At 45.5% G+C, this 13,278-nt stretch overlaps 1 protein-coding gene across 1 annotated transcript in view; it reads right to left on the bottom strand.

Moving 5' to 3' along the window:
- Positions 1 to 1,206: 1,206 nt before the first annotated feature.
- PLCXD1 (phosphatidylinositol specific phospholipase C X domain containing 1) overlaps positions 1,207 to 13,278 on the bottom strand; it is a 168,885-nt gene continuing 156,813 nt past the window's right edge. The window contains exons 6-7 of the mRNA XM_086934204.1: positions 12,615 to 12,795; positions 1,207 to 2,134 (exon numbers count right to left, since the gene is read on the bottom strand). Of these exons, the coding sequence (XP_086790330.1) occupies positions 1,875 to 2,134; positions 12,615 to 12,795 (441 nt within the window). The 3' untranslated portion in view covers positions 1,207 to 1,874. The remainder of the gene's footprint in view (positions 2,135 to 12,614; positions 12,796 to 13,278) is intronic.

The raw sequence follows: 13,278 nt of genomic DNA, 5'->3' as shown, positions 1-13,278 counted from the left end.
TTTTTTTTGCTCTTGTTTGGCTCCAGTAAGCTTGCGCTTCCCTTATCAGCTGTATGCTCCACTTCTCCAGTCTTAGAGTGGGTAAAAGAGAATGATGCACTCTCTTGGTCAAAATTGTTGTGCTAGTAATCATTGTAGTGACTCCCGTATAATGAAGAACAGTAAACACAGGACAAGCCAGCTTTCGTCCTCTATGAACTACCAGGGTCACAATGTCAGAGACATCTTGCACATTGGTGTCTAATGTCTGTTAATTTCAGTATATATTTTAATTTAGAATTTCATCTTTTCAGATGCACATTTTTAGGCTATTATCCAAAACATACTGCACAGCTGTATGAGAAAAACATTTGCAACTGATCAAAGGCAGTTTCCGCGTAGGTATGTTGTGCAAAGGTGTTCTGGTCCCTGTCCATACCTATGTACACACTTTCCATGATTATGAAGAGAGACTTTAATAGGATTTCATGAGTGTAAAACATCTCTTTACAATGCCCTTCACAGCTATGTTGATTGTGATGCCATTTGAGCAGGCATCTGTCTCCATAACAAGCATTGCACAATGTGTAAGAAAGAGTTCACAGTAGGTACATAGGGCACTTATTGCAGGAGACACAGTGTTTGACCCACTGAAGGTATTTCAGAAGACAATGACAGGATATTTGGGCAGAGGCTCCTTTAGTCGCCTCCACCCTTTAATCAACTTTCATGGTTGTGTAGAAAGGCTCAACAGTGCTCATTATTTTGTAACTTTTCATAAACTATTTGTGATATGAATAGGGAGGGCAACAGTTTGAACTATGCAGATAATTCACAACCGGGTGTGTAACAGTTAGACAAAACTCAACAATTACAGTTTCCAAAATCATATGAACACCACTGAGGCATGATTGGGTCAACGACAGATAGTCAACATGTTAAATGGTGGTTCAATAAAAAACAGCGCAAGCACAAACAAAACTGATCGAATTTCCGAATGCTCGGCTGGCGGCAGCATTATTTGTAGTGTTTTGAGGCTACAGTAGAATTGTAGTCTCTTTTATGCTGCTGCTTGCATGTCACTTATTTTCACTAAACCACTCTCTGATTAAGGTGCAGATTTTTATTTTCTAACAGTAGAAAGGTCTGACATGGCTTTAAAGTGCTATTATCACTATATAAACTCCTAAATTGCCCTTGCCCCAAATACAGATTTGAGAATGTACGTTTCAGTTCATCATCTTTTAACCATCACTCATAATTTAGACTGATTTCTCCCAAAACAAGAATATTAAATCTGGATTTCAACCCTGTGAATAACATTTTAGACAGTGCATTGTCTCTTCTGAATGGCAGAAAAAAACAGTTAAATCTGAATCCTCCATTGGTCCGTCCAACTACTTTTTATACCAGTGATAAAAATCGATTTATTTTATTTAGGAATGTTGCCAAAATAAATACTGCTCCTTTATGAATTTGAGATCGGTTTAGAGAAGAGATATAAATCACAAAAAATGCTACATTAGAGTGCAAACCTTTGGCACTTTCTTATATGGAGTAGTCAATGAACTGGGAATCCGTAAGGTTCCAAGATAAAGAATGTTATCAACATTGCACTGAACAGTAAACAGAAGTTCCTCTGAAAATGCATGTACCTTGAACATGACTTGTTTATCTTTTCGCTGCTGATTGTCAGATACCCAACTAACAAAACCCATGCCATGGTGCTCAGGTTTTTAATAGAATGGTTGAACTAGTTAAGATAATGAAGTATCCAAATCCAAGCAGCACAATCACCACACCAGCTTGTCTTGCTGCACTATTAGTTTGTCCAGCAAACTAACTGAAGGACAATGAATGACTTTGGGCTCCAGTACCAAAACAAGAACCCATCATTATTCCAGGTATTGTTTGCAATTCTGCGTCAAAAGTTTTTGGTTGAGTTCTATGACGTCAGTGACAAAGCAATCCATCTCCACAAAATCTCCAGCGATAATATTGATGGCATCTTTTTGGCTCCCTGGACATTGATTCTGTACCCAGTCGCTGAGGCATGGTAATTTGGATCTCGTCAACTTCTTCAGGGATCCGAATGGGTGCTTCAGTATGTACCACAGATTTTCAGTGAGGTTGATACCGGCAACAAAAAACCCACCTGTTTATAGAACAAGATAAACATGATCATTAAGAGGCAAGAGAGACTTGTTTCAATTTCAACAATAAGTTCTTCAAATCAAAGACAGTTGCCCTACCAGGTTGTTTGGGCTTTCCTACTGACATGACCATGGACAGATATGAAGAGGTCAACGCAGAAGCCGAGGAATCAAACATTACTAGAAAGGTTTGGCTGGGTGGTGTGCAAGCTACCTAGTTGAATTTCATTTAGCCCAATTGGGACTTGATGTTCTAATTTGCCACCACTGAAGAGAATCTTTGGTAGGACTGAGTATTATGCAGAAAGGAAACATCCTTGAATGGAAGCAGGGAAGGTTAATACTTCAGGCTTTGTACGTCAGCTGCAGAGGAGGCTTTGAGATAGACTGGTTTGTTATATGCGTGCTGATGTAGGGAAAGGTATTGATCGGCAATGGATAACCCTAGGGTATCCATGTAAAGTTTTATATCAGGGGCAAAACATTGGGCATGGAGAACCCCAAATTTCACTCTGACATGGGTGTTTTAAAAAAAATAAAAAAATCCTCATCTATTTTCAAGGAGAGAGGAAAATGATTTGAGCATTACGTCAGGCATGCCAAAATCTGTTGCACTGGTGTTGGGGAAGCTTTTTTTTTTTTTTTTATAAACCTTTATTGAAAAAGGCATGAAGATACAAAAGCAATTATACGGCATCTGTGGGTCAGCCGGCATTTGCCACAATACAGTACTGGATAAAAGGTACACAGCCCTTCAGCCGACAACCCATAGGGCCCGGCGGCAAATAGAAACCCATGTCTAGCTATATGTACATGTAAAGGAAAAGAGAAGGTTTCGATTTTATCTTTTTTGAAAACAAACCCCCAACCAACAAACATAAGAAAAATACTGCAAGGGCTCAAAATAAAAGAACCAATCATGGTGAATCCTTCTGGAGAGGGGCACCGTGTCTGCACAGATGCATTATCAACAAACTGGATGTCCGGAATGGAATGAAAGAGGGAACGGGCAGTAGGCAACCATACGCACATGGAACCTGGAGAAGAGGAAATGTCATGTTAAGGGGACTGGAGACGTTCCGGTGGCGGCTCAAAGGGAGGGGTGCAGATCTCACCACGGTATTGATTCCACTGACCCCATATTCTACCCCACTTCTTGGGCCTGCCCCTGGCGACATATACTGTTTTTTCACGGAACATGCACCAATCCATATTAGACCAGGCAGACAGTCTCGGAGACGTCGCCGACCCCCACAATTGCGCAATATCACGCTTCGCAATCATATTGCCCAAGGTAGCCCACTGCGTTTGGGCAACATTATAGTCGTTGGGCTCCCATACATTAAGCAGACATCTCCGAGCCTCAGGTAGAAGCGAAACACCCGTCACTTCAGACATGACACCATGCACACGGGTCCAGAATGAGGCAACCGCAGGACATTCCCATATAATATGGAGGAATGTACCCACCATACCACAGCCACGCTTACACAAAGCATCCGAAACAAACCCCATCCGCAACAATCGAGGACCCGTCATATACACTCGGTGTAAGATTTTTAATTGCACCAGTCTCAGACGGGCCTGGATCGCCACCTCCTTTGGAGAGGATATCGCCGCCTGCCAGTCCTCATCGTCAAGCTCCACTCCATCGCCGGTCCAAGACGTGCGGAGCTGCACAAGAAGGTCCACCCGATGGTTAATTAATTTCTTATATATTAACGAAATCATACTGTCCGGGATATGCCCGTCTAATACTCTATCCTCAAGGGGCGAGGAGTCCGGGACGGACGTCCCAGGCAACATCACAGAGGAAAGGGCATGCCGAACTTGCAGGTAACAAAAGTGTTTGCGAGGGCCGAGTTGAAATTCCCGTCGCAGCTCCTCAAAAGATTTGATCTCGTCCTTCCTCAATAGATCACCAACCACACTGATTCCAATAAGGTCCCACTTATCGAACTCCTTAGTCTTCCATAATTTACCCAACTTTTCCGACGCATAGAGTGGAGTCGCCCGAGTGATGGCGTCCGACCAACCAGTGGCAGCGGTGGCGTTGTGCCAAACCCTCACCGCAACCTTCGTAGGCCCGGTAAGGGCCACATCAGACCGTTTCGAGTAAAGCGCCCTATTGTAGTCTCCACCCGGAAGCAGCCATTTATCCATGGCAAAGGCCGGATTAGATGCCGGACCGTACATAGCGTGATTAACCGGGCTCAGTTGTGAGGCCCAGTAATACCGACGGCTATCCGGTAGCGCGATTCCGCCATCGTACCATGGAAGCGTAAACTTAGCCAGGGCAATCCGGGGACGGCCAGCCCAGACCAGTTTCCTTTGCAAGCTCTCCACCTCACGGAAATAGCTGGAGGGCACTAGGTCTAACGTGTTCTGGAGAGCATACAGAAACCTGGGAAGGGACATCATTTTGAATAAGGCTGCCCTACCCTCCAGGGACACAGGCAGCCTATTCCACGCCTTCACATCTGCTCGGAGCCGAGCGAGCGGGGGAAGCAAATTAAGCCGGTATCTTGTCGTCGGGTCTCGTGAGATGTGGATGCCTAGGTACTTGAATCCCGTGGACGAGATCTGTATCGGACAAGTACGTGGTACTAATGGGACATTTTCCGTAAGCGAGTATACACAGGACTTAGTCCAATTAATGACTAGTCCCGAGTTCCTGCCAAAGGAGCTAAGGACATCAAATAGTACTCCCAAGGATTTCCGCTGGGAAGTTAGGTAAAGAAGAATATCATCCGCATAAAGCGAGATGCGATCCTCAAAACCGGGGGCCCGCCTGATGCCCTTGAGAGAAGGCTCCCATCTCAACCAAGCTGCCAAAGGTTCCAGCGCCAGGGCAAAAAGCAACGGGGAAAGGGGACATCCCTGTCGTGTACCCCAACCCAGAGCGAAGGGAGCCGACACTCTACCATTAACGACCACCTGGGCCAAGGGCTCCTCATACAGCAAATGGACCCAACCAATGAACACGGGCCCAAAGCCAAACTTAGCCATAAGTACGGCCATTCCACAGTATCAAACGCCATAGTGGCATCTAACGAGGCCAAAATGGCCGGCTCACGCAGCGTGTCCGCTCTCGCCAGCACGCCATGAAGGCGACGTAAATTGAGCGGGGTGTTACGGGGGGAATAAAACCGGATTGGTCCAGATGCACCAAATCACTTAGAACGGTTATCAATCGGTTGGCCAACACCTTCGCCAAAACCTTGGGTTCGACATTTAGGAGAGAAATAGGCCTGTACGAGGTACAGAACTCACATGGTTTGCCCTCCTTGGGAAGCACCACAATGGAGCCGAGTCGTTGATCTCGGGGAAGTCGGCCTCTCTCTCTTGATTCCAAAAACATTGCACGAAGATACAACGCCATTTTGTCTGGGCACAACTTGTACAGCTCGATGGGCAGACCATTTGGTCCCGTAGCTTTGCCCGAGCGAATGGAGCGAATAGCGAGCGCTACCTCATCTGTGGAAAAATCCGCCTCCATTTGCTCCCTATCAGATTCAGACAGACCGGGCAAGGCGATATCTCGATGCAAAAGACGGGAATCTTCCTCAGGCCGATCCGAGACCGGAGCATACACCTTACGAAAGTGCGAGGCAAACTCCTCCACTATCTCCAGCGGATCCGTCACACGTACCCCATCCTCACGCTCGATCACAGGCACCACACGACTCAATCTCTCCCGCTTGTCCAACCACGCTATCAACTTCCCGGCTTTATCACCCACATCATACAAACGGCCCATGTGCTCTCGACTCATGGCTTTCGCAGCATTCGTGACCAAGGCCTTATAGTCAGACTGTTTTAACTGCAAAATATGCAACTTCTCCTGCGTGACTCCAGTTTCAAGTTCTCTCTCTAGAGTGGCCACCTCAGCCTCCAGCCGTTCAACCTCCTCATTGTGCCGCCTCTTCGCACCAGCAATAAGCGAGAGCGCCTGGCCCTGTATCACAGGTTTAAAAGCTTCCCAGATGGACACTGAGGACGAGACTGAGCCCACATTCTCAGCAAAATAAAAGTCCACAGCTTTAACCAACCCCGCTCTAGTCTCTGGAGTCCGGAGATGCCAGGGATTGATTGGGGCGATTCGGCCCCCAGCATTCAAATGAAGGTCAATATGAACCCACAGCGGGGAGTGGTCCGAAATGCCTCTAGGCAAATGTCGGATCTCTCGCACCGTCGTGGCCTGGGCCGTAGATAATCAAGCCTAGCCAGACTCCCATGCGCCCCAGAGTGAAAGGTATATTGGGCCTGACCCGGATGCAGCATCCGCCAACAGTCTACCATACCAAATGTATCTAGCAACCCACTAAGACCCGATTGGGATGGTGTGAGCGTCCTGGGAGGGTGTCGATCCAGCAAACCATCCATGACAGAGTTAAAGTCACCTCCCATCACTAGAAGCCCTTCGGGGAGCCCAAGCAACAATTTACCCAAGTCAACAAACGTGGTGGTCTGCAGGCCAGGGGGAACATAAACCGAAAGGACAATAACAGTTCTTCCCACCCACCTCCCAACAATTGCAGCGTATCGACCCCTGTCATCCAAAATCGTGTTGTCTTTCTCGATGGGAAGGGAATTACGGAGCATAATACCAGCACCTCTGGAGCCCGATGCAAACCCCGAGTGCGCCACCAACCTGTAGCCCCTCCGATTCATAGCATGAAACGTAATCCCAACCAGATGTGTTTCCTGCAGGAGTATGATGTCCGGAGAGTGACGTTTTACATATTAAACTACAATGCCCCGCTTTATTTTGTCCCCCAAGCCATTGACATTCCAGCTCAAGACCCGTAGCCCCCTACCCCCCATCCCGGAAGTAAGAAATCAGGTCCACCCAACCCCACGAAGGAAGCACAGAAATAGCAACAATACGGAGCCTCAAATGCAGTATAAACAAACTAAAGAAAACCCAACCCACCTCCCCCAAACCCCAGAACAACAACCGCCTACCCTGCATCCCTGCGAGGAACCAAAAAAACACCCCATTCAGCAGTGTGCCTGTCGCCCTACCCCAAGAACTAGAACTACAGATGAAAAGGAAAAAACACCCCCGGAGGAGGAGAAGTCCCGAACCCCCCCCCCGCCGCCCCAGGGTCCAAAGTATAAAAGTCATCGACCCAAAAAAAGGAAAACAAAATATCGGATCACAGTACAATGGAGCATATGCCGGTGCCTCTACTCCTCCTGGTCCCGTTGGCCTCCCTCAGCACCACCAGTGTTGTCATCATTGTCTCTAGGCGTGGATAAAGTGTCCAACCAGTCACTAGCCACCTCAGGCATATCGAAGAAGAGCACCCGCTCATTGTGTTCAATACGCAGACGAGCGGGAAAAAGCATGGCATACTTCACGCCCAAATCCCGTAGTCTACGTTTCACCCCGGAGAACGCCAGTCTCTGCTTCTACACCAGGGGAGTAAAGTCAGGGTAAAAGTTAACTGAGGTATTCTCAAACCTGGTGGGGCCATTGGTCCTCGATGCCTGCAAGATGGCATCTCTATCTCTATAATTGAAGAGCCGCGCAATGATGGGCCGCGGTGCCGTCCCCTGTGTTCGTCTGCCGCCCGGAATCCTATGGGCGCGTTCCACAGCAAAAAGCTTGCTCAGGCCTTTAGGGGCTAGATGATTAAGGCTTCTGGAACGAATTTCGAAAGGGACGGGCTCCGACATAGGAGACACTATACTATGCCTTAATTGGCACGTGATAGCGACACGGCCAAGCTTGAAGTTCTTCTCCCATCCTCTGAATTAAGGAGTTTGGCAGCATACAAGGGATCACAAGAATATACCTTTAATAAATACAAGTGGGATACAACTGCCATTTATGGGAGCTACATTTGGACCAAGCCAGTCTTGAAACCAGTGTAGCACCAGGATATGATACTAAGCCCTGAAGAAGCCCGTGTTTGGGCGAAACGCGTACGCTGTGGATTTTGGCTGTGGATTTTATGAACACAATAAAGGCACTTGAAAATCACGTCACCGTCTGGACAACCATTACTCCTGTCATCTATGTTGACTCAAATGCATGGCATCTGAAGCCATAAAGTAATACTGATACGCTTTGCCTCTCCACTGTTGTGTGGAACTAGAACCAATAAAACGAGTCCAGCACTCAAGCAGGTAGTGACGGGACCAAGGGGATGGGGCAGAAAGTTACCAGGATGAAACGATCCTGGTGTCTTCAGCTGGCATTGTAACAGGGAGCTAGAACCACAAGGCACTGAGCTGATAAAGCTGGGATCCGAAGAAAGCGCTATATAAGCAAACTACAAGTTATACACACACATCCTTCCTTAGTATTCCAGGCACTGATTTTGTGCCTTAACAGGGCTCTAGAACCTTGTGGCACTGGTTTAGAACCATACCAAGGAGCAAAAACCCATAACAATGAACTTGCATGGCTCCAGGTGCTTTTACATTAAGCTATAATCCTATGACACTGATCTAGAGTAAACTAGAACCCTCAGAGCGCTTTGTTAACGTACTGTCCATGTAGCATTCACTAGACTGAGCCAAGGCTAGGATGACCCATTATCCCGTATTTGCCAAGCAGTCCTGGGTTTTCACCAGCTGCCCTGGCAAGATTTCAACAAATTTGTCTCGTGTCCCGGTTTTCAGAGCGGGACGTCTGAAAAGAATGGTATGCATGTTTGTATGTGATCTAAGGCAGAACTAGTTATCAGCTGTTAACAGAAAAGAATTTAATTAACAGATATGATACTAGCTTCAATAATTGCATTTAGCTATTTCCTTAGAGCCTCATTGTGTCAGCTTGTTGTCGAGTGCTGTCATTTTGCCCTTTAGTTGATGTAAAGTAATAGTCCTTCTAGTTTTGCAAAGTTTCAAAATCTGTTCACCCTAGCCAAGGTGTGTGTGTGTGTATATATTAATATATATATATACCCTTGCGGGTGAGTAGTGCACTAAGTGCGCAATACAAGTATCAATTTACATATAGATTTGACTCTTTAAAAGGAAGCTACAGCCCCAAATCACTAAGCCAGCAGTCAGGAACCCAAAGTGACAGCCAGTCTCACCGGCCATTATAGTGCCACGAAACCCTAGAACGGGTCAGTATTTATTATTCCCCTATAGAGAATTCTGAAAGAGCAGAGCACAGAGAAGGAACCCTGCAGGGACCTCTAGAGCACCGACAATACTTTACGCAGAGCGCCTCCTGCACCTGGGGAGAAACATTGGAAAGCAGGTGTAAACTATGTAAATAATTTCATGCGCAAGATAAAGTTACTCCGAAAGCCCGGTCGTCTCCAGATTTGAGTCTCAAAAGCAAGCGTCCCTGTTCTGTCTGGAATTAGAGATAAATCACAGCAGCCCCCGAGTGGTGCGCCTGCGCACACTGCAAAGACTTTAAGGAATGCAGCAGGCACAGTGCGGTCTGCTGCTCGTGTCTGAGCTCCCTAGGCCAGGGGAGTGAGAAGGCAGGACATGCACCCTCCTTTGTCCAATAGCGTGCACGCAAAGTTCAATAGCGTGTGAGCAAAAAAAAAGCACACACAAGCGTGTGGTCCGAGTTGGAAGGCCTTACTAGAAGCCTCGCAGAGCAGCGGATGCACGCTGGCTCAGGCGAGACCTAAAAAGTATTTACTAGAGCCCCACTCTCAGTATCTGTGGGATGGGATGGTTCACTCACTTATTTAGGCTAGATGGAACATGCCTGTTTTAACGACTATGCCATTTTTGATATTCCTTGTGGAGTGACTCTTCCAACAAATTGTCAGCTTTTGTCACTCTGTATTTTGGAGACAGAGTGGATGGTACTTCAGCAACTTGGCTTAACCTTAATGTCACTAACAGTGCCTCTGTTTTTCCAACACTGTTTCAAGGCCAGCTTTAATTATTTGAGTTCTCAATACCCATCAGCTAGACCTACAAAGTTGCCAATTTCTGGGATCCCCACAATTATCTGGGTAACATTAGCAGAGGATTGAAATAAGTTATGACAACTCTGGGTTATGCTCAACAGAGATCTAATCTATACTCTAAGTAAGGCATGAGAAGAGGAGAAACACGAGGAAAGCCATAGGATACTTCTGAAAATGGTGGCAAAGACGTATTCTGTCCTTAAAAAATATATCTAACCCAAATAGGGGTAATATCTATTGCATCTACAAACGGGAGGGCGAAGAGGTTTCTGGTACAGTAAACTGTCTACGCAAATCTTTAACCGTTAACCTGGGGGTATACTGTTCCACACTGACTATGGCAGATTCTCAGTGGAGTCTGTATGTAGTCACTGGGAGCATGCGCTCACATGAGCAAGTACCTTCACCCACTCAACGGTGGCACGCTTCATCATTGAAGTCTGTCGTTGTTATGTTTCATGCCTGAATTGTGTTGAGAGAAGATCACTCAGGATTTCATCAGGACTTATACATTGGCATACCTAATCTTCTGTAAGCTCCGGATAAAAGGACGTGGGTAAGTTAATACGCCGCAGTTTCACAAAGCACTAATGCCTACGTGACGTGAGGCACGTCCTCGTGTTCCATGGGGTCCGTTCCAGCAATTTGGAGGGTACCCGTTTTAACTTTAAGCACTCATGCAATGACATTATCTTCTAACAAATTTAATGAATGGTGGATTGCCACACTACCCATCAGGGTGTGAGAACCCAGGCACACACTCTCCCTTACAGATTACCTATGGATATATAAAGTTATTTTTTCAAATGGTGTTGGTTTACCCGCTATAAAAGAAAAATAGCAGACAGAAAGTTTCAGAAGATGTAAATGTCCGGTGTACTTGGATGAATATGTCAGAGCGTGGATCTCTTTATGTGGAATTCTTTTGTTGCACACTCTAATCTGTATTTTGGTTTGTTAATCTGGTTTTATCTTTACAGCTTGCAAATTTCTTTAATAAGGAGGGAGAAGTGCAATATCTACTGTGATACCTCCTTACTAGAGTCCACTCTGATGTAAAAAGAATGTTGACTTTTGAACTACAGTCAGTTGCTCTTGGTGGCTAAGGTGCTGTTACTAAAGCATCCTCTTCTTCTACCCAAGTCTTTAGTCTTCAGTCTGGGTGACCATCTCCTTACAACCATCCCCTTAAATTCTGTGTGTTCCTGATGGGGATCCTTTTTCTGTGTGGCTGGGAAAGGTTTGATAACACCAAGGTGGTAATAAATGGAGCCAGGTTTTGAGATGAGTATGTGTTCTTCTGCTGAATGCACATATACCTCTAAGAGGGACAAGTGTATTGCTCACCAGTTAGTTGAAGAATGTGTGGCCAAGGAAGAGTTTTAAAGTCTAACACAAGACTGAGAAGTAATGTATCACTACCAAAAGTGGTGGGTCTTGACGCAGTGGTGTAACTCAGGCCACTGATTTTAGATTGTATTAAGAAATTTGGAGGTAAGATTTTCTAATATTCTTAACATTATGAGTGATGACATCTCCATAGTCAGGGAAAAGAACATCCGATTCATAAAGACATATGACATGGAAAATTAATGAGGTGAAAACACTGTTAAAAGAGGGTTTGTGCGAGAGTGGCCACAAGGACTCATGAGACCAGAACCCAAGAAACTGGTGATGGACACTGAGCCCAGAGAAAACGGGCAGTGCCACCTTTCCAGCCCAACCAATACCAGTTATGTAGCTACTCCACCTGACACATGGCACACCAGTAAATGAAGCTAATAAATTCTGAGGCATGCCCTCTTCACATGATCGATCCTGCATTAAAACTACCAAGAGGATTGTAAACTTGTTACATTGCATTTGTTTTATGCATCGAAGTATTACCCAAAAGTGACAAAGTAGGTAAAACTGGAAAAGGAGGAATAGATTCCCATCCTTCAACTATGAAACAAGATCAGACTGCAAGACTATGCCATTTCATATCCTTCTCATCAACCACAGCAGAGCCAAGGTAAAGGCCCACCTCTCTTCAGGGTGGGCTTATTAGACCTATTAGATGGAGGAGTGTGGCTCACTGATTAGAGCGGCAGACCCTGATGCAGAGGTCTGGCCCGGGACCAGGGTTCAATTCCCGACGCGGCAGGGTCCTGAGCCCAAAAATGTCCACGGACTCGATAAGTCTCGCCTCGGTGCCTACTCTAATCATGGGGTCCCACGCTGCAACTCTGGGCAATAGCTTGCTTAATCTCCACTACGGCGGCCCACCCGCTGCGGGATGCCTGGCTTTCCCCTTGGGGATGCCCAGTAGGGGTTATCTCACAGGGAAAAAGCCAGGACGGGTTCCCAAGGCAAGCGCCTTGATGCCTTCGGGTGATACGTGCGCTATATAAGTCGCAATACATTTACATACAGATAATCGTTCCATGTGTACTTCTCAGCGGAACCTTGAGAAGAACTGTGGGTCAGATCGCTACTTTTAATAAAATAAAATAAAAATGCATATAAGGATTATAGCAACTGTACTGCATAAAGGAGAAAGTGCTATGCACAGGATCCTACGGCCAAAGTTGTGTTGTACCTGGGCGGCCAATATGTTTCTTTTTTTCCAAATAGCGGATGAGAGCCTCAGTCCGAGTCGTGTTACCCCACCAGTAGGGAATTGGAGGCCACAACTCCTTATGCTTCTCTGCAATGCAATCTTCATAGGAGATAATGACTTGGTAGCCTTTCTGCCACATGTTCTGCAGACTGGGATTTTCCTGAAATTAAAAATGAATATTAATTGTGCTGAACGTTACGTTTGCTTTTTAAGGTCACTTTTTTATTTAAAAGTCTGAATGTTTTGAATACAGAAAGGTAAATATTTTGGAAATGTGTAATCTTATATATGACCATCATGTTTTTAAATAGAACTGACTAAAAGTGATTAAAGAGAGCCTTTGTGTAAGGATAAATAGGTCCATGTTTTTCTAAAAGGAAAACTAAAATACACACATTTTCTAATATTCAACATTTGATGTACACACACATTGATGGAGCAAGAACTCTTAGAAAGGAGACTTGCTTGAAAGCAATCCTCTCATTTAACTCTCTAACATGTTATAATTACGTATTGTGTAAGCTAATATGCACCACAAAGAAAACAGGGGTTTAGAAAAGCTTGCCTATGTGTTTAACATGAATATCTCGAGTGACTTTCTAAAATGGCTGTAAATGGGAAATCTTTATTGCGCATGCCTCAA

This window comes from Lissotriton vulgaris, chromosome 8 (genome assembly GCF_964263255.1).
Source record: "Lissotriton vulgaris chromosome 8, aLisVul1.2, whole genome shotgun sequence".
Lineage (NCBI taxonomy): Eukaryota > Metazoa > Chordata > Amphibia > Caudata > Salamandridae > Lissotriton > Lissotriton vulgaris.
Note: the sequence above shows the minus strand (reverse complement) of the source record. Positions and strands in the feature narration are given on the sequence as shown.